Genomic DNA, 22,650 nt, shown 5'->3' on the forward strand with positions numbered 1-22,650 from the left:
TTTAAAGCATACGGGACAAAATAAACTTTTAGAAGAGTAACAGCTGAAGCAAGCAGTCCAGTTAAATGAAACTAAACAAATTTAAGGTTTTGAATGTGGAGTACTTAAAAGAAAACTCTCAATTTTAAGAACAAGACTGGTGTTAACTCTCCTTTGTGCAGACGGGACGGTTAAATTAAGTACCTAACAAGGCTTGCTTTTCTTCTTTCAAATATGAGGTATCTGTCTAAGTTTGAATGTTAACTTTCATGACACAGATTTTCCACTAGAGTGTTCTAAATACAATTTACTTCACTTCTTTCCTTAGAAAATGATGTAGGACTACACCGAGCTGACACATTAACACAGGTTCTTAGATTTCTTAAATTTATCATGTAATCTGAAATCTTTACATGCCACAGTATTCAATCTCAACCATATTGCTACGTGCTACACTGCCAAATTTTATCCTCGTCTCTACCCTTGTGAGACTGCCTCAGTCCTGTCGGCTGCAACTTTCGCTCCTTTCCAATGTGTTTCTTAATTCAACATGAACTGGATTTCTTGAGGTTTTGTGCTTTAACAGCAGCTGTATTATAACATTTCCCTGTGCTAAAACTTGAAATAGGCTTTCTACTTAACTGCAGAAGACTGTCAATTTCCAGTCTGTTGACACCTCATTTCTTGTCCTTTAATACTATTTTACAACATGCCTTACGGTTTTAACGGAATCAGGCAGCGATTCTTCTCTAGGCCTTCTGCACAGATGTGAGCCTAGCCTATATGGATTTTTAAAGACTTTTATCACGAAAGTATCAGTACCTGTAAATCAGATTGCTCTCTGTTCTGACGAGGAATTGTAAGAAACGTGTCAACAGTGCAGGGCCTACCGTACATGCTGGCCCCCCGCAGTAAAGTTTGACGGCACACTCCACAGCAACGCACCCTGACTGACAGCCGCGGCGCCTCAGCCGCGCAACGACACCCGCCGACTCACCACCACCAGACGAGGCGGCGGGCTCCACAGGTCGCTCCTCGCCCTCTCCCCGCGGCGCCTACCCCTCACCCGGAGGGGCTGCCGGCCTCCCCACATGAGACAGCCGCTCTCGCTGGGTCTGCCCGGGACCTCCTCACCTACAGCAGCACCGCCCCTCAGCCGACGGCTGCCTCCCGCCTCGCCTTTCCCGCCGCTGACCCCCCTCCGGCCCCGCTCCCTCCGCACCGAGCCCGCTCTCTCAGCGCTGACCGCCTCCCGTCCCGCTCCCACAGCGCCTCGCGTTGGGCCGTTGATGGCGGACATGGGCCTGTGAGTGGAAAGGCTCGGACAGACGAGAGTCAGGCTCAGAAAAAGGTGTGTGTAAACAGCGTCGTGAATCTACAAGAGTTCGATAAACGCCGGGGCCTGCCTAAAGGCCCCTCGGAGGCCGGCTGACAGCACCGCCTAGTCCAAGCCACTGCCGGCTCAGGTACTTGGGCATCTTTATCCTAGGCACAGTGTCTGTTGGCAAGGATCAGATAGTTTTGCTCTAAGTTTCTTTGTCTTAGTGCAATAATCCTGTGAGAGCACAGCGTGCTTCACAGCCCTAAATGCGGAAGTGTATTAATCAGAGTGCACACAGGGGTGCAAATTCCTAACAAAATTCTGTTGAGATTTTAAGGGATACTCATGGCATCACCAGTAAAGTGGCAGTTTGTTCATGAGTTCAGTTTTTACCCGTCTGGCTACTTATAGATTTAAAAATACAGCATCTTGACAGAGAACAGTATTGCAAGTGTTCTGGTAGTCTTGAGGTAAGCGAAGCTGAAATACAGGTTTCTCAGTCTGAGGCAGGTTGCCTCAGCAAGGCCTTAGATACTATATATCTTGGACTGAGAAGCAGTTATCTCTTACCCAGTTTAAGAAATAGTATTAGTTCTTTGTGAGTTGCCAATTAGCCTTCCTTTCCATTTTATGGTTTCCTTTCTGATTCACAGCTGTGGTAATTCTGAAAAGTTGTGATATTCTTAAGTTTATTGAACTGTTGTTACTTGCAGCCCTCAGTCACTTCATAGATGAAGTATTCTATAAAAGAAGAGACTGGGTTAGTGTTACTAATCTTTTATCAGTTTAATTTTAGCAACTGTTGTATTTTTTCTAGACCAAGTACCAGCACCACTGATAGCAAAACTGAAGGCATATGAGCTTTTGTGCTGCATTTCTGCAGTTTCCTCCTAGGAAGATCCTGAGAAACTCTCGAGAAACTTGGGAAGATGATGTTTGAGTACCAATGATACTGCCTGACTATTTCACTGTTGAACACTTTCATATATATATGGCAGGTAGGTACTTCTAGTGCACTCTATAAAAACACAGGTTAGTTCTAACTAGGTAATAAATTTATTTACAAATATATTTACAAGCAAAATTTAACATGTTTGGATACTTAAGAAAAAAACAAATAAACAAACAAAACAAACGAAAACCAACCCAAAGCCATGCATAGCATCAAACTACAGCAAGGCAGTGACCAACTATGTTTAGGCACAGGTGGCCAGATTATTTATTTTTTTAACTTTTAGACGTGGAAAAGAAAATGTCTGTTAGTGACTCAAAATAAGTGGAAGATTCTGTGGCAGCTAGTAAAGGGGGTTATATCTGTCTCTGCTGCTTAAAGTAGAAACAGCTCTTAATGATTCTTACTTGAAGAGCTGTTTGACTTTAGGTCTTGTAGATTGCCTATCTGCTTGTATTTTACTCTGCTATTTAGAGCAAGGTACAAAATAACAGGGCCTGTTACAGTGTTTTTCTGCTTTTTCAGGTAAGTACACAAATTACTAGGGTAAAGACCCATGCTTGTTACTATATTTTGGTTTTAGCCAAAAATTAAAAGCTTTTGCACCATGTCGCATCTTCATCAGATGGAATGGAAAGTTTGCACAAGCAGAATAGCTTTACAGTTTATGACAGAAGGTTTTTAATGACTTGGGCTGACTAGTGTCAGAAACTATTACTGGGTTTTCAGTAGACCTGTCTAGGTATGTTCCATCAAATCTATTGGTAGTGAAAGTATTCTGTCCATGGAGTTGTGTTCATCGGTTGAATTTTCCATGGTACTGTAGTAGGAATGGGGTCTATTTCTGGTGTAATACCTTTATCTTGTCTGTATGCTATTCATAGTTTCTACATTTTACATGTAAATACTAAATTACTACATCATTGCGCATTACTGCACATACTAATCTTTCAAAGTGTGTAACTGTTCCAAAGTTTTAGTCTCTATAGCATTTGCTTACAGTGATTTCCTGCTGTCTACCACCATTGTAAAGGAGCACAGGCATTATTTTTGCTATAAAAATGGAAGGTCTTGATCAAAAATTAAGTACATTTCCAAGAGATTAATCACAGGTCAAAGGATGTAAGCATTTCCAAAATCTTAGTAGAATGATATTGGAGAAAATTTCCTCAAGGATTAATATAGCTGTATAAAACCCTGCCATAATGAGTTTATGCACATTATGACAAGTATTTCATTATTCAAGTTATGACAAGTATTTCATTAACACTTGAAGCCAGTAGAATATATTGAACACAGATCTTTCACTTCTGGAGCAATTGTTTCTACCATGCTGTACAAAAAGTAATAGGCATACCTGATTTACACAGATACCAGTGCAACTGTGTTCATAAAAGCTCACGTCCTTTAAAAATGATCCCTGCAGGTGTATCCAGGCAGGTATATTTTCTTCACGGAAGTGACAATTCAAACATAACTCTAAGAACCAAGATTTCATCCAGGCCCTCCCTGTAGAAAATGCTGAAGATAGCCCAAGGCAGTTTGTTGCTGTTTATATGCAGGCTATTTTTGGCTCCCATTCCAAGGTAGCTGACTCTTATGCGTTTAGTGGAGAGGCTGGGTGCCTGACACAGGGCCTGGATCCCACTGTGTGGGGTCTCTGCTTAAAAATTAGGCATACAGTGGTTAACTCTTAGATGACCAACTCCTTTTTTGTATACAGCTGTTAGTCTGGAATTTTTAGAATGACAATTCTGTTTTTATCTGACACACTTTTATACCGAAATCACTGTAAAATAACCTGAAATAAAACCTTTTTACCAATTTCATTACCACATTGTAAGGATCCCATGTCAGGAGAATGAGGTTTATATACATTGTGCAGTAAGTATTCCCAATCCAACAGTGAATCTATTGAAGCTCTGATTAGGGGACAGTGATTGGCTGTATGAAGATGTAAAGAAAAATATATTAACTATATTAACATATATAATATGTTATATATTAACATACATAATAAATATGTTAACTATATTAACTCCTGAAATAAAATGTATGATACTAGTACTTGGTAATGCCTAAATTGGTCTGGAACTGATAAGGAGCTATGAGTCTCTTGTGCACTTCCATCACAAGAGTGGGCCCACTGCCAGTCTATTGTTGCCAAGGAATAAACTTCAGTAAAGAATGCAAGGCAATATGTGGAAGACCTTGCACTAAGAACAAGTGCCAGCCCACAAAATTAATTCAAACCAGAGAGCAGATACAATGGATGCTGACAGAGGGGACAGAGATCTGTAACATCTCTTTGGAGCTACAGTTTCTCCTATCTCTTCTTCTAGGGACTTTGACTCCCAGTAGGCTGCAGTCTAGCAAAAACAATCCCACCCACATGTTGCTTTTATTTCTGGAAATTACGTGAAAGAGTCTGTAGATTATACCAGCAGTCTTCATGTTTGCTTCTTCTTTTTATGGGGTATGAGAGGAAATGATGCGCCTGAAAAGGTACAACTGTGCTCTTGGACTGAAAGTCTTCCCTTCGACAAAACTCTCACAGGAGTTCTTAATGAGGTGAAAGTACTTCCTTACAAAGACAGTAAGTGAGAGTTGACTGTGTTACTCATTACACTCTACAAGGCCATAGAAACTAGAAACATATCTTAATTTTTTCAGTATTAATCCATGTGTCATAATTGTGGGGTCTTCTTAAAGCATGCATGTTTTCCAGGGATTTTGTGTGTCATTTCTGAGGGAGATAGATAGAGAATTCTTTTCTGATTGTAGGATTACTTCATTTGAGATGTGAAAATTCAGTAGGTAAATTTATACAGTGTAGTGTGTGGTTACAGGTTAATAATTATTTATTGCTACAAAAAAGATGGACCATTTTGGCTGATAACTCTAAAAATGTTAAGGGTCTTTTCCAGCCTAAATGATTCTATGACCCTGTGGGAATTTTTTTTTCTTTTCCTGGAAGATTTTAAGGTGCACAAGGAAGCTGTTAATTTTAAATGCTTTTTAATAGAAAATCCAATTATTTATAGTCATAAAATTAGCTAATTTTGTTAAAAAATAAAAAACTGTTAATACAGAATCCCATAGAAAGAAATTATTGTTTAAAATTAAGTTTTACACACTGTGTTTTCTATTACCTGTGGAGGCGGGCCCTTTAATAGTGATCAAAAATCACACCCTAAAATCGCAGATTAATATTTTTAAACCAGCCTGTTTATACTATGTTAAATACAACAAAAAATGTTTATTTAAATGGTTAAGTTCTCTGAATTTCTGAGTAGTAAGTGCAGCAGAACTGTGTGCCTCTTACAGGCCTAACATTGCTTCTACTGGAATTCCAGATAGTGTCAGTCTGCTGAAACATGAGTTCAGTTACCAAATATAGATGAGTGGGGTAAGAATTACATAGTCACAGAGGACAGATGTAACACACAGGCCACAGTCTTCTTGATGCTTACAGAGGACCAAGCAATCTTTAGTGAATAGCTGGAGCAACTTCAAGCCAATTTAGATACAGAAAGAAAAAAAGCCATCTTTACCTGCTATTAATTATACTTGAGACTCTGCGTATTGGTCTGTTCATTGCAAGGTCTGTCTTATATTTTCTGCTAAATTTAATTACTGTACTTTGGGGAGTAATTTTGCAGGATTTCAAAAGTCAGAGGAAAACTATGTGTTTGTTTTTAAAGGTCTCGCTAGATAAATGTATCTTCCTTCATATTATTTCTTTGATCAGATTGCCCTTAGGTCATATTTTTTTTAAGTAATAATTTTCATTGGACAGGTTTCGCAAATTCAGGATGTGTATACTTCTCTTGTAATGAGTCCTTTGATTTTCTGTGGTTTTCCAAATTTCATTATTTATCTCTTGAATACCTTAATTTGATTAATTATTCAAATGTTTTCTGAGATTATTATAATCCAGTACATTTTGAATTTACTATTTACCATGTTCTTCCATAGAGCATCTATATTATTTTCTGAACAAATACTTAAATAGCATAATACTAAAATCTGTGTTTACTTGTGAGTAATTTTTAAACATATAACAAATAGGACCTCCAGAACGGTTTATACATAATAATGCTGGAAGTGTAGCTAAACACTGATCTGCATGCAACATTGTATTTTATGTTTGTGTCTTTAAATGCTATAGTATATTCCTTTCTAGGTTACCTAATGAGTAATGATGATGAAAACTGTTATAAATACTTTGTAGTTTAGCTTGGAGAAGCTGGAAATAGCACTTGAAATTTCTAATTATGATCTTATATGCCACTTGATAGGGTTAGCGATACTTCATCTCCGGTTTGCTGTGGTTACAAGTTGCTCTAAAAGAATAGTTGCTTTATGTATTACAGTGTGGCTGGAAAAAAGTCTTATAACTGGAAGCTTCCATTCAGCTGTCTAAAGCTAGACATATAAATCCTTATTTAGGCACCAGACTTTTCTTACTAAGAAGACTTATCAGCATTAGAAATTGCCAATAATCAGAACATTTTTAAATTAGTCATTATCTAAACACACAGCTACAGATTGATTTACTTAAATTTAGACACTGGGCTTTAGTAATTATAACATACACAGCCATTATATTTTTCTAATGATAAAGCTGAGTATAAGGAGGAGGTATGCTAATTCATATTACATTCATTTTAATCATGATGTTGGGTGACTAGCAATTGGTAAGATTGCCTTCAACTGTAAACCATTGAAACACCAGAGCAACTTGGTGTTGAAAGTCAGAGAAGTTTATGTGAATATGTAATATATCCCTTTGAGATGTGATCAAGCTAGGAACCAGTATAAATCAGATTTAAATAAAGATGTCATTTGAACACAGATATTTATGAGTTACCTAAACAGTAAACTAGCCCCTTTGTTCATTTGAATACAGTGTTGAAAAATAACTTAAGGTGAAGAAGACAGCAACTCTTCAGGTTTAACCCTTTGTTTCCTGGTATTCATCCAGTCTATGCTTTAACAGCTGAGCCTCTAGACCAACTGTTTGCTTGGCTTCTCAGATTCATTCTTTAAAGCTGCTATGTGGTAGTCAGTTATACTGTATATATGTTTTCAGATTTTGTTGAAAGAGATTGTCATGGCAGCTAAATTTGTTGCCCTGTAAACACAAATGAAAGATAGATGTAATCCCAGCAAAGAATAAACCTATCGTGGTATTCTATAAAAACACATAAAATCCTAAAATGTTTTATTTTCCTCATACTTCTTTTTTATGTATTGAGTTGTAATCTGTTGGCAAGAGAAGCAGGCACATCAGGAGATGCATATGCCAGGCCAAGAATTCCAAGAATCTATCAGTCAGTTAAAGACTACATGCTGGGTAAGCCCTGGTGAAGTGACTAAAGGTAATTGGAGATTTCATGAGCTGATGTAAAATACATCCGAGTACATCTCATAACTGTCAAGCCACTTATCGATCAGTGAGGAAATACTTTGGACCGTTGAGAGAATATATAGTATTTTTTAAAATCTTGTACAGATTAATCAAATGAATCTCATAGAAACTATGATAAAAAGGAAAATTTTCAGGGTTAATTAAAACCACTGATGTTCAACTTAATTAAATGCTTTGCAAGAAGCAGCAATTAGTTTTAAGATAGATCACCTACAATCTAGTGACCAGCAGGACAAATAAATTTAAAAGAGAGAGTTTCAGGCAGATCCTTCCCTTGGGAAAAGACTGGTTTCCCTGATGTCGTGTTTCCTGCTTTTTCTGCCTTTACAGAGACAGAGAACATGCATCCTCATTCTGAAATCATGTGGAAAAACTGGAGATGTATAGTTGCTTCTGTACTTTGTGAAACTGGTACAGAATATATATTATACACTTACATGGTGCAGGGTGGTACATAGGTTGTGAAATCTATTTCTTTAGTGGTTTATTTTTAGCATGTGATAGTTTGAGATTCCACTTACCAGTGTTAAGGAAAGTGCTACTAAATTGTATTGAAAGGTAACAATTTAAAAACAATAACACAAGAAGTAAAATAATATTAAACACTTGCCAACATTAAACAGAAATGATAACTTGGAGTTTTTAATCCAAACATCTGTGTGTAGCTTCTCATAATGCTTTCAACTACAATATTTTTCCCTCTCAGATTTTGCTGGTTTAGCACCTGGGAGGCAGTGTTATAGCAAAGAGAAAAGTAATTATATTCCCCAGATCATCATAAGCCTAAAACCAGAAACAAATTAAGTGTAATAGCATTGATGTGAAGTAACACATCAGATGTGAAATAACAGATCACTCAGATTGCTCCAGTGGAACTGAGTTTGTGCTCAGCAATATATGAAGGATGGCTTCATAGTTCTGAAGGAAGAAGCATGAGAAATATGATCTTGAGCGCTCTCATTTCCACCTAGACAATTTGCAGCCCTGGCCCATTCTAATAGAAACCAAGGTTTACAGTAACTATTTCATGCACTGTTGTGTTCTGCTCTTCTCCCAGTTTTGTGTCTAGCTTATGGGAACGAGGATATAACAGAGGTTTTTCACTGAGAAGTTTTTTCATTAAGGAGTTGCATTTGTGTCTTCCAGCATGCAAGACAGAAGCTGTGGGCAGGCATTACCTCTTTCTTTAATGCTGAAGGAGGCTTACTGTGCAGAGAGAGGCATCAACAAGGGATATCCTGAAAATATGTCAGAAGCTTCATCTTACCATGACTTTTTCTCTGATTCCCTGTCAGACGTACAGAATGGGGACTTTTCAAATGAACTTTCTGCCTTCCTTACCCAGGAAGAGATGTGTAAGAGCCTTGACATAGCTCAGGAAGCTATTGCCAATTCCATGAAGGAGGATCAGAATGCAGCACCGGACTTTAATCATTATTTCAACACCTCTCTTTCTAGCACTTCAGAAACTGCTTCTTTCAGAGCTACCAAACTGCATGAGCAAGATGCTTTACAGAGGCCTCAAGCAGGCAGTCTGAATTCATGTGCCGCAAGTCATATTCTCCCAAGCAATCAGAAAGAGCAACCCAGCACACCTCAAACAGCAGGTAGTTTTATCACAGTTTCCAGGAAGCAAGCAAGCACCTCACCTTTGCTAAATGCTAGTCCCAGCTTCATTAAAAGCCTGAAACATTCAGAGGATAATGGTCCAGGTGTACCTAAGACAAGCCCTAAGTCTGACTCATCAGCCCAGGGAGAATTTCCTTTCAGGAGCAAGCTGTGTGACAAAGCTGCCACATTTATAGAGGAACTGTCGCCTATATTTAGACAGGCATCAGAGACAAGAGGCCGAAGTCCTGATGGGGACTCTTCTTCTCCAGATAGTGGATACCTGTCTCCTAAAAAGAGGCAACTAGCTGAAAGTACCTCCATGAACCAGGAGTTTGACAAGACATATCAAGAGACTGAGGCTGAGGCAAAATTACCTGAAGTTCATCTCAATGGAGAACACTTTTCTGAAAAGGAGAGCATCTCTCAGAGTGAAACAGTCCTTTGCTACCCCTTCATCAACACGGCAGAGAATCAATTTTCACCACCTCAATTCACTCAGAAGCTCCGGAGCCAGGAAATTGCTGAAGGAAACAAAGTATTGCTGGAGTGCAGAGTTGCTGGCAATCCAGTCCCTGATGTCAGGTATGTGCATGCCTTTTATGCTTTTTAACTAAGTCACCGGATATCATCATCTTCTGATTGTAGAACATAAACTAAGGACCGGTATCATAGTGGACTTGCTTAAAGGTAGTCATGTAAGAACAGCGGATCATGCAGTGTTAGTGCATGGGGATTCTGACCTCTTTAGTCCTCTAGAGTGTCTCATTGTTTTCTGCTTGGAAATGAAGTCCTTGATTCAAGAGCCGTATTGCAAAATTAGGAATGGAATTTGCTCTGACAAGATTTTGTGTGACTGGTAGCCTCATTAATCTAGGTAAAAGGCTCGCAATTTGCCCCTGAAGAGCATATATCAGGCAATCGATACTGGTTTTCTGTCAATTAGAGTGTCTCCAAGGACCATACCAATGGGATTTGGAGTCTATACTATGAGATAACCTAATTTTTCTAAGCCTAGCCAAATATCCTCTTGTGTAAGACATTTCTAGAAGACATTAAGAACCCATATCAAAATTTCTTTCAAATATTTACAGAGATGTTTATTTGTATTTGCTTTTGTTCGATGACAAAACATGAAAGTAACTGCTGCATAAGTTTGGGTTAGGTGTTTTGGGTTTTTTATTATTAATAATTCATAATTCTTTCCACTGTTTTCCTTTTCTTCTAAAACTAATAGAAATTAAGGTCATCCAGCACTGCACACTGTTTTGCCACTTCACAGGTTTGAGGCAGTGCTGATACACTTGCTTATCACACAGAGGTAGATTGTACCTCTGGCTTATATAGTTCCTCACAACCTATTTTGGTTTAAGGTCAACTAAGCATATTTGATATTCTCAAAGGAAAATTTTGTCCAAAAAGTCCTATTTGGACGGGAGGGAATTCATAGTTCCACTCTGAGAACTTCCTATAAGTTTAGTTACATCTGAAGACAACATAATTCTTTAAAAGTTCACATTTCCTTAAAGGAACATATAAATCACTTTCCTGTAACATCTGTTGTGCTTTAGATTTCTTCTTATCTCCTGCTATGAAGTCAACAAGATTGAAAAACTACAGCTTTGAAAAGTCAGGTTATGGCTGTATGTGCTTATATATGCATGAAAATTTACATTGAAAAATCATTACAGTGAAAAATTACATTGTAGGAAGTAGCTCCAGAGAGTCTTGTTGGTGGCTGTTGTAGACAACAATATTGCCTTTATCCTTATCTGAGTGTCCAGTAAAATGTATCCCAGACAAGCTGAATATTGAGAAACTGAAATTTTTATGGGGTCAAACAATCATTTATAGAGACATCAAGCGTGTTCAGTTTTTTTTATATATAAAGTGGAAGAAGTTGTACCTTAACACACTGACTACATTGGTTATGTACTCAAGTTTAGATTGTGCTACAATGGAAGCCAGCTGATCTTACAAACTAGGACAAGCTGTAAATCTATGCTAAAGAGAGGACTTATATTATGAGCATTGCCAGAAGGCCAGGAAGCTTACCCCAAAAATAGAATTGTAATGCTTAAATTTGTAATGCCCATCAAGCAATATGACAGCCAAGTCATGTCATTAATAGTAGTTTGGTTGGGGGTTTGTTTATTTGTTTTTTTTTGTTTTTCTTTGTTTTAATATCTGCTTGGAAAAAAGGACAAAAATCACAGTTACGGGTGCAAAAGACTTCCAGTTCTTCTTCAGACTTTCATGAAACAGGAAAGGAGAATTGAAGAAGTCACAGAATTATGACAGTCAGGGAATCCTCCTTCTTGTGTTTCTTCTCTTAGATTCTTCTTTCCCTCTCAATAAGATATTGCAGCCTGCCTGATGTGGACACTAGGGCAAGACAAGCTGTTAACTTCTAGTAATTCTTTTGTTGTTGTTGGGTTAGGTAATATGACAACTAACATACTGGTACTGGTACTTTTGAGTTGTGAAACAGAGTAATAGCAGCTGACAGAGGACCCTTGGAGGAAAAAAACCTAGAACCAACCTGCTAAACAATACTAAAGACCTTGTCACTTAATTTTACCCATCTGTAGGTTAGATATTTAACCTGACCAAGTCACCCGAAACTCCATCTGCAGTCACTAGACAAAAGCACATGCCTCATCTCTATGCCAGAAGATGGCACAGGAAGAAAGAGTTGCTCTGCAATTCATATCTACAGCTAATGCAACTACAAGAAAAAAAACCCTGAACTTACTTGGCTTTCTTACAAGTGAGAATTCAACATGATACCTGTTACCTCAAAGGAGCTTAGTTTTTCTACTGTTTGAATTTTGAAAACACTTCCGTAGCTTGAACCTCAAACTTAGTAAGAAAATTTCTTGCTAAGAAAGTGGGAGAGGAAGATTTTTTTTTTTCCAGCATACTACTTATCAAGTCATTAATAAGCCCATTTAGGTACTGAGAGTCAGTCTGAGACAATACCCTTTTACTACAATGAAACACTGTTTCTGCTGGCTTTAATGTTTTTAACCACTATGGTTGATCCTGACTGGACTCCAGATGCCACCAAAGCTGGTCTGTCACTCCCCCTCAGCTGGACAGTGAAAGGCTTGTGAGTTGACATAAGGATGGGGAGATCACTTGGTATTTGCCATCACAGACAAAACAGACTCAACTTGGGGAAATTAGTTTAATTCATTACCAGTCAAATCAGAGTAGGGTAATGAGAAATAAAAGCCAAATCTTAAAAACACCTTCCCCTCACTCCTCCCTTCTTCCCAGGCTTAACTTTACTTCGAATTCTCAGCCTCCTCCCCACACAGTGGTACAGGGGGATGGGGAATGTGGGTTGTGGGCAGTTCATCACATTGTCTCTGTCACTCATTCTTCCTCAAGGGGAGCACTCATGCTCTTCCCCTGCTCCTGGGTTCCTCCCACAGGATACAGTCCTTCATGAACTTCCTCAACGTGGGTCCTTCCCATGGGCTACTTGAACTGCTCCAGCATGGGTCCCTTCCATGGGGTGCAGTCCTTCAGGAACAGAGAGTTCCAGCGTGGGTCCCCCATGGGGTCACTGTCATGTCAGGACCCTGCTCCAGCACGGGCTTCCCTCAGGCTTACAGCCTCCTTTGGGACACATTTGGGATCCCTAGGATCCCTAGGATCCTCCAGGGGCTGCAGGTGGATATCAGTTCCACCGTGGACCTCCTCGAGCTGCAGAGGGACAGCCTTCCTCACCATAGTCTTCACCACAGGCTGCAGGTGAACTGCTGTGCTGATGCCTGGAGCGCCTCCTTCCTTCTCCCCCTCCTTCATGGACCTTGGTGTCAGCAGGTGTTTCTCTCACATATTCTCACTCCTCTCTCCTGCTGCAATTGCTCATGCCCAGTAACTTTTCCCCCTTCTTAAAACTGTTATCCCAGAGGCACTGCCACCATTGTTGATGGGCTCAGCCTTGGCCATCGGCTGGTTCATCTTGGATCCAGCTGGCATTGGCTCTACTGGACATGGGTGAAGCTTCTAAAGAGCTTCTCACAGAAGCCGTGCCTGTAGCCTGTCCAAAACCTTACTACACAAACTCAGTGCAACCACCATCAGGCTATTATGCTTTTAACATATATTTCAGACCTACTGAGTTACAAAAGGTATTTTGGGGAGTAAAAATGATTTAATGTACTTTTATGGTCCACCTTTGAATTGGTTTTAGTTAGTAATTATTAATAATTATCTGGCAGCAGCACAGACATTTGTGAATATACTTAAAGTTAGTTACTGGTAAAAATCACTTTTCTGACGTTTCCTAAAAATACATTTCCACTTTAGTCTCCATTTCATTATGGATATCAAAGAGAGGCACAGTTGTAGGTCAAAAACTACTCATTTTGTCAATACAATTCTGCGCCGTGACCTTTCTGTAATGACGCTGACTTGTCTGAAGAGGTCACTCGCACACAGCACGGGCAGGGTTCTCGCAGGCTGGATATCTTCTGAGCGCGGAGCTGCGCAAGGGGGAAGTATAGAGCACTTCACCTATTGCGTTGTTGCGGGGCCCATAGAACGAAGGCGGTTAAGTGACTGGGATAAGCGTGTAAGGACATGGCAAATACTTGGCTGCTGTTTGGGTAAGACGCCAAAGTCCTGTCTCGAATCCTGGGGAAAGAAGGGGGTTCCTTCCTTTAGAAATTAGGAAAGCATGCAGAAAAATTAGTAGGGGATTAGTGGATTCTAAATTATAATAACATTCCTAGAAACTTTAAAACAGTTAGCTATTATCACCTGGGAATATCATTACTCCTCTTTCTGGAGCTGAAAGGGATTTTTGTGGTATATCCTGAGTATCCAGTAAATAGCCAATATGCTGCAGTAGGAAAGACAAGCCTATTTAAAACTGATGAGGTGTTTCAGAGCTAGTGAAGAATGTTTGCTGTTTGTTCCACTTTCAGGAACGTTTCTGTAAATTTGTATGGATAGGGGAAAAAAAAAAAGGCAAAACACCAATGATACAATACCATTGACCATTCTCTTGTATTTTGGTAATAAAAAATCTAGTTTCCTAGAGCACTGTACTTAGACAACTGCTTCATTAGACAGAATTTCGGATTTGTAATATCTCTGGAAAAATCGATGGAGATTAGCATATGAACTGAAGAGATTTAAATACCTAAAAATACTGGTTTTGAAGAAAGTGCTCAGAAGAAAAAGATGTAAAATATATTAAACATTTTGTGAAAACTGCTGAATACATGTGTCATCCTTGTTGGTGACATGGACAGTGGGATTGAGTGCGCCCTCAGCAAGTTTGCCGTTGACACCAAGCTGTGTGGTTTGGTTGGTATGCTGGAGGGAAGGGATGCCATCCAGAGGGATGTGATGCTTGTGAGGTGAGCTGATGCCAACCTTATGAAGTTTAACCATGACAAGTGCAAGGTCCTGCACCTGGGTCAGAGCAATCCCAGGCACAGCTACAGGTAGGGCAGAGAAGAGATTCAGAGCAGCCCTGCGGAGAAGGACTTGGGGATGTTGGTCGATGAGAAACTGAACATGAGCTGGCAGTATGTGCTCGCAGCCCAGAAAGCCAACCATATCCTGGGCTGCAACAAAAGGAGCGTGACCAGCAGGTCAAAGGAGGTCATCCTGCCCCTCTACTCTGCTCTTGTGAGACCTCACCTGGAGTATTGTATGCAGTTCTGGTGTCCTCAACATAAAAAGGACATGGAACTGTTGGAACAAGTCCAGAGGAGGGCCACAAGGATGATCAGGGGACTGGAGCACCTCCCATATGAAGACAGGCTGAGAAAGTTGGGGCTGTTCAGCCTGGAGAAGAGAAGGCTGCGTGGAGACCTCATAGCAGCCTTCCAGTATCTGAAGAGTGCCTATAAGGATGCTGGGAAGGGACTCTTCATTAGGGACTGTAGTGACAGGACAAGGGGTAATGGGTTAAAACTTAAACAGGGAAAGTTTGGACTGGATATAAGGAGGAAGTTCTTTACTGTGAGGGTGGTGAGACACTGGAATGGGTTGCCCAAGGAAGTTGTGAATGCTCCATCCCTGATGGTATTCAAGTCCAGGTTGGACAGAGCCTTGGTTTAGTGTGAGGTGTCCTTGCCCATGGCAGGGGGGTTGGAACTGAATGATCTTAAGGTCCTTTCTAACCCTAATTATTCTATGATTCTATGATTCTATGAAATGGGTATAAATGTTGCTGCCAAAAGAAGGGCTATAGAACAAGCAGAGCAGTTACCTAGTCTATGAGGAGTAAGAGAAGCCACTTGGCATGTGCAAAGCTTGCTGAACAGGAGATGCAGAGAGGGTCATGAGCCAGGATTACCACAGTCTCTACATTCACACACAGCAATAAACTCTGTGTTTATTACACTCAGCAATAAATTCAGGCTTCAATTGTTCTGATTTTTCCCAGAAAAGCCAGTTCCAATAACATAGCCGCTGCAAATAATGTTTTTGGAACTCTGTATGTTAAGTGTGATAAAAGTAGAGAATGATTGTGATTTTCATTTTTTGTCTCAGCTGGGAATAAAATAAGCAGAAGCTGTAGTTCTTAAAGTCATGATGAAATAACAATAGTTTAATGGTGACAAGAAAAGCACTGAATAGATTGTTATTTTTCCCAGCACTCAAGAAGTAGTCCAGCCTAGTAATGAGCACAGCTGAAATTTAGACAGCATCAAGCACTGGTGTCCATGAGTTCATCCAGGAGATCTACAGCAGAACAAAAGGTCTTCCAGAGAAACTACTTGGGTATTTCTGACCTTTTAGCTTGGTGGTTTTGTATTCATCACATTTTATTATGGATCCCAATAACCTTTATAACTGGCTTTTTTCCCTTTTCATTGCTTTTTTGGACCTAAACTTTTCAAAGTCCTCAAGAAATCCAAAGTCAGGCTAGAAGCCAGCCTTAACCTGTTGCCCTTCTTGTAAGGCTAAGGATAACAAGGTTGCAGAATCTTATTATAAACAAAGAAATCATCAGATGTAGGGTAAGGACAAGGTGTTTATTTGAAGGCTATGTGACAGGGAAGGCCTCTTAAGTTCCTTGGATGTTCATAGCTGCATCATATAGAAAATAAAACTGGTATTCTGGTTTGAGTGACAAAACTTGAATAAAGTAGCTTTGTTCTGCAGGAGGAAAATAACTAAACTATGACAGAAGAACTTGTAACTACAATCTTAGGATTGAATCCCAAAAGAAAACAGTTACATTTCAAGAATCACTATATTTCGTCAAAATTCAATGCCTAACTTACTAGTTCTACTGATACGCAGATAGACTCCACAACTTGTTAGAGTTGTAAAGTAGGTATGCTTTTATTCAGCACTGAGGCGCATGGGGATTGCTCCTCCAAAAGCATGCTCACCTTTCCTTTGCCACTCTGTTTGTTTATATTACATATTATGATTACCTAAACATGAGATTGCTTCACGCCTAATACAAACGCAAAACCTATTCCTGTCTAGTATTATAATTAGTTTTCTGACATTCGTGCCATTGGTGCGCCTGCGCAGTGCCTCCTGGTGGTGGTCGTTAGGGGGTCGTGAGGATGAAGGCCTGTAGTTCCTCTTCATCACTGCGAGTAATCTCTTGCTTTTACACAGACTCAATAGGGTTTCAGCTCCTATCCAAACCTCAGGTTTGGTACAAGCCGGTTTTGTGTATCTTAAAGCAGAAACTTGTCAAGTTTGCAAATTTTGTTACTCTGGCTATCTTTTGTTCCTTTCCTTTGCTAAAGATACTATTTAAACAAGAATGTCTTAAATGTTAAGTTATGAATCTTATCTACTATAATTCTGCCTAGCAGCTGTAACTCTTACAATTCTGCTTCACTGTTCTAGCAACTTTGACTCCTACGGTTCTGCTTCACCAAGCACTGCGACTGCTTAAGCAAGCAGGCACAGTGTTAACCCTTTATTTCCCAGTATCACTACTAGCAAAAAATCACATACATAACAATGAAGGTTTAGTCACTGGTCAGACTAAACAACCCAGATGCCAGCTTAAGACTTAGCAAAGTATTAGGTAGTTTGAGAAGTTCTAGGATACCTGTTTTCTAAAGAAGGTCTGAAGCATATAAAATATAAGCTGAAACAAATTTTCTATATTGCTCTCAAAACTATTGTCTTGATCAGTAGCTCTCCTCAAAGTGCATCAGCAGTGCAGTACTTAAAATAACACTGAGCTTAAGCAAATCCCAGCTGTGAGTGACCTAGAGCTCTTCAGCATTTGCCTCACAATTTGAATATTTAATTACTTCTGAGGTCTGCCCTGAGCTGTCAGCTGTAATTGAAGTATTTTCCGAGACCTACCCTGAGCTGTGAGCTGTGATAAAAGTATTCACGCATATTCACCCAGATTCTGTAGCACAACAGGTATTGAAGTGTTTTCTGCAAAGTAGTCTCTTTCTTCTGTAACAAATTGACAAAAAAAAAAAAAAAAGGCAAAGCACTTTCCACCTACTACAGAATAAGAACAGGGTTTCTTTGCCTTAAGGAATTTGTTTGCTCTCGTTATAACCCTTTTCTTCTCATAAGTGTTGTTTGAATTTCACTGCAACAGGTACCCAAAAACACCACCTAGAAACATTACTTACATGTAATATAGAACTGCTCTTAGAAATATAGAAACAAATACTAAGTACAATGCTTGAATTTATAATAAAACCCCAACTGCCTTGATTTCTACAACTTCACAAAATTGACCCAATTTTGTAGCCTTTAAAAGCTTCAAAGCCCAAAAACATGCAATAAATTATGCTTCCACCATAGTCTTCCTATCAAGCAGAGCTGCAAAGAACATTGGCTGTCAGATTAAGTAATGCTTAACATAAATCTACACAGCTGAGTGGAAATCCAGGTGTATAAACCAATAGTGAGTGAACTAAGCAGCAGTTAGTAGGTTCTTAAGTTTTGCAAATGTAAAGGGTGTCACAGATGTAATTTCTGCTTCTTTACTAAGTGCTTGATTTCAGATGAGAAACCTGTGGTTTAGAGGTAGCATTTGGTTTTGTTTCTTCATGTTTCTTATTGTGTAAATTTAATTATAATGAAACACTAGTGCCTTGGTGGGAAGTATGGGTGTTCTACTAGTTCTGTAATGCAAGGCTTTAATGCCAGTTATTTTTTTATCAAGTATGAGTAGCTATTTATGTATGTATGCTAATGGAACATATTTGACAAACCTGAGTATTCTTAGTGTGAAACAATCTGGGGTTTTTAGGTGTGTTCCTCACTTTTTTTGTATTAGCTCTTTAATAAGTCATCTTCAGAACTGTTACTTCTCCATTTGTAAAATCTTAACTATTTAGGTTATCGTTTAAAACCAGGTGGTTCATGTCCTGCATTTTCATGAGTTTAAATGCATACTTAGGTTATTAAAAATGGAAACTTTAGTGAAGGTATTTTATGATTTATTTGTTTAAAGCATTTGCCATACTAAGATGGAAAAAAAAGCCCAAGAGCTAAACTTGCTTCTGAACAATAGGATGCCTAATGTGTTCTGACAACAGACTTTCTTAGGCTTTATAAGCATCATGGTAACTACAGTGACTGCAGAAGTACTTTATAAAAGATTAAAAGGATTAGTATGTGATCTGTGTGGCAGGAGAAGGCTCTTGTGACTTGAAAATCATTAACAGCCACATCTGTTATACAGTAAATATAAGATATTTTATTGAGGTGTAATGTGACTTTCACGTCTCCTGTGACTGTGTTTTTAAAATGAAGCTTACTACTTTCTGAGAAAGGGTAGAAAAAGGTAACAATACTGTTGAAGAAACTGCAGTATTACTTTGTTCCAGAGGTAGTATTGACTATACAAATGGTTTATTTATGGGTTTGTTTTTCTTAATTTTTCTTACTGAAAATTGTCATTTAAACTTGTCAAACTTCATCACTAATACTGTAACTATAGCCAAGTGCCTCTCCTCTCCCCCCCCCTTTTTTTTCTTTTAACACATTCATCTACTTACGTGTTTCTCCAGGTGTTTTAGCAATCTTACAGCTTTATCAGAGTCCTGGTTGCTTTAGTGGGTCTCTAATAGCTTTTATTCAGGTATTGACAGATTTAGGATGAAGTGACATTTTTCATTTTAACTCCAATAAACTCATATGCAAAGTATGTTAACAACCTGTAAGCACAGCAGTTCTATCACATTAACTGTGGTCTGTTGGTCTACTGTATTTTCTATTTATTGTGTATATTAGCAGCGGGTTTATTTCAGTTTATTACCAAATGTAATATTTTACAGTAAGAATTGATCTAAACAATTCCCTAATTTGTACAATAGTTTCTATTCCATTATTTCACAGTGTTATGATTGTTTATTAATGTTTAGAACACTGTGGCAAGGAACAGTGGTTCTTTTATTACACGTTTTGTAAAACAAGAAGTGTTTCCAAAATTTTCTATATATTTCCTAATGGCAGTAGTTTATGGAGTTAGCTTTTTAAATTGCTCCCAAATAGAAATGTTTTTTTATATTCTCCCTGATTTCTGACTGGTTTTCTTTATGAAACTGTTTTGCCTGATAAGCATACTTTTATGCAGGAGTCTACAATAGTCTTCTAGTTATCATTTCAGAGTAGAATTCTGCTAATCTGTCTTCTTACTAGTCTTATGCAAAGACAGAGTAATTGTTAAGAATGGAGGAAGATTCGTGTACCTAAGGAGTTCCTTGGGTCAAAAATGTAATCCGCTGTGTATGGAGCATTGCAGATCATCTGAAAGTAAAAAACAGCTTATATAATATTGCTGAGTGTAAATAGAAAACTGTTAGCCATTTTAATCTTGTAGTACATTCATTTCAGAAACCTGCTCAGCAATAATGTGTTGTCATTTAATGTTTTATTTGCATTCAAAGTAAGGTATAGTATCTGTATAATATCTGTCAACATCCCCATTATTCTTGTCACAAGAGTATTTTTCTTACTCCTCCTTAAATCAACAGTATCTTCCTTACTTTTGCTTTTCATTTACAAGTCAACGTAATAGCTATTGCACTCTTGACCTTGTTACTCTTCCCTTCTCTTCCTTTCTTCCCTTCTCCTCTTCTTCCCTTGCTACTCTTCTTCCCTTCTCATTTGTTTCCTTTTATACTGTTGGTTTACTGGACCATGCTATGCCATTCTTGTGTCTTTTTTTTTTGTTTTGTTTTCACTAATTTCAGGTAAGGCTTGTCCATTGTCAGGCACTGTGTTAGGTGAGCCTAACACTTTAGAAATCCCAGGAAAAGAGATTTTTCTAGAGAGATTTTTCTAGATATAGCTGGCCACTTCTTCCGACGTAGGCTGGCCTGCTACTGTTACCTTTATATTTTCCCTGTATTAATAAACTAGTTGAGCTTCATTATGGTGTTGCGTTGAGTAATTTGCGGCCTGCAGGTTTTAGGTAGATGACATGCATCTTTCAAATATTTTCTTTTCCATTTTCCATTCACTTTGTGGCGTGAAAGTCCACATATCAAGATTTTCTGCATCTGGAGCAAAACATACAGTGAAGACAAGGCCTATTTAGATCACGTACTAATCTGCCTTCAAAAACAGTGTGGCATATCTTGAGAAATGCTAGTGAGTGCATCAGTTTTCTCACCTCCTAAGTAGTGGTCTTTTTACCTTAGAACCACAGTGATGTTCAAGAATGGATTATTTAATATTTGTCATCCCACTAAAGAACAGCGTTTAGGGTACTCTTGTAGTATAGGATGACCAAATGTTCTATTTGGATGTGTTTTGGTTTTGTCTTGCTTTATTGTTTAAAAGCATAGAGTATGGTATTTAAAACAGGTATCTGGAGAGTCAGGCTCTTTCCTAGGTGAAATGATCTTTACAAAGTCCAGATAGTGGTAACAGGATAATTTATGAAAGTCTTATGAAATAAACAGGTTGCAAGAGAATTTAGGCTAAGAAACCCATTGATGTTACAAAATGAATATTCAAAGATCTAAAATAAAGAATGTGTGGTTGGGGTGAGGGTGCCAGGGGGAAACACGGTCTGTTTGCTTGCTTGTTTTCTTTAAAAGCCCCAAGGAGGATCCTGAACACTGGGGTTATTCTTAACATTTTGTTTATTTCTGGGCTCTGTAGAATAGTTTTGACTACATGATATATGTGTTTCCTCATCTTTGTTATACAGGCTCTGGGCATTACCAGACTTTTTCTTCAGAGCTGTAATTTTAGTATTTTTTTTTTTCATGAATGCTGAAATATCTTCTGTAGCTTTTGTTTTAGAAAATTGCATACTTTGTTTGGTTTTCCTTCCTGAAAATAGGAAGAATAAATGCAACCTGTTTGGTGCAGGAAGATGGGCATGATAAAAGGCAATTGTAAAAACAATGGGAGAGTTCTTTTTCAAATCGGAATTAGAAAGAGAATTCCAGCTCAGTTACTTTTATTTTTCTCTATCTGTGAATGCCAGTGACTCTGGTGTATTTCTGATTATATTACCTGAAGTTTAAGGCATCTCAGTTCACTTCTTTATTTTTTTGTTCTGCTTTGTCTGCCTTTTAGTAAAAGAATACAGATCTGAAGTTCTTTGCTAGTGCTCCATGAATAAATAACATATTTACTAGTATTTATAAAAAGACTCAAAGACTAAATGAAAATGTTATCAAAATACAATTTAAACTGATTCTACACTTGACGGTTAATGTGAAAAGCTTCAAAGTAAATTAATAAAAATTACTCTGCAAAAATAAGACAAATGGTGCTGCTGTCTGCAAAATGAAAAATATAAAGAACTTTTGCCTTTTATTTACATAGGAATTGAATGAGACTTGGATGAACTCTAAAATAACAAGGCACCGCATGTCTTCAGAAAGCTCTTTCACTGTACTAGCTTTGTTTGTGTTCAACTTTTTTAGTTTAAAAGCTAAGCTTAATTGAAGTAGTTTTAAAATACAGATTTCCCACAAAAGTGGTACTGAAACCGGGCCAGAGGCAGTATTCCAAGAGGCTTCTTTTATTTCATATTTCAACATTTATTTATATAAATCTTATATATTGTCTCTGGGCCTTTCCAGTATAAGCATCAACAGCCAAGAAGTCTGACAATGAGGAAATACCTTAGCAATCTGCTTGTCATGGACTAATTGAAAGTACCAATCTCTGAAAATTAGAACTAAATCTAGAGGCTAAGTAGAACAGAGGTGGGCATGAACCCCTGTGTTTTGGGAGTGGGCTATTTTATTCATATTAAAATATGAAGAGAAACAGATTAGTGAGGCTCTCCATAGAGAGAAGTGTTTGGAGTCTGTAATTCTGGCATCATTACTTATCAGTGTTCAACAGGTATGCAGTGCTATTCCAAATCCTATTTAAAATATTATGCTTGACATGTTTGCTCGTTTG

At 38.4% G+C, this 22,650-nt stretch overlaps 1 protein-coding gene across 3 annotated transcripts in view; it reads left to right on the top strand.

Annotated features, from left to right (window-relative positions):
* Window positions 1-5,704: 5,704 nt before the first annotated feature.
* PALLD (palladin, cytoskeletal associated protein) overlaps window positions 5,705-22,650 on the top strand; it is a 194,993-nt gene continuing 178,047 nt past the window's right edge. For 2 of the 3 annotated variants that reach the window (XM_062619734.1, XM_062619802.1), the window contains exons 1-2: window positions 5,706-5,856; window positions 8,833-9,879. In XM_062619734.1, the coding sequence (XP_062475718.1) occupies window positions 8,834-9,879 (1,046 nt within the window). In that variant the 5' untranslated portion in view covers window positions 5,706-5,856; window position 8,833. Of the gene's footprint in view, window positions 5,857-8,832; window positions 9,880-22,650 lie in introns of all 3 variants that reach the window. The other variant, XM_062619889.1, reaches the window with a different exon arrangement.

Source organism: Pezoporus occidentalis, unplaced genomic scaffold (genome assembly GCF_034315485.1).
Source record: "Pezoporus occidentalis ecotype Australia unplaced genomic scaffold, CSIRO_AGI_Poc_V1 ctg1, whole genome shotgun sequence".
In the NCBI taxonomy this organism is placed as follows: domain Eukaryota; kingdom Metazoa; phylum Chordata; class Aves; order Psittaciformes; family Psittacidae; genus Pezoporus; species Pezoporus occidentalis.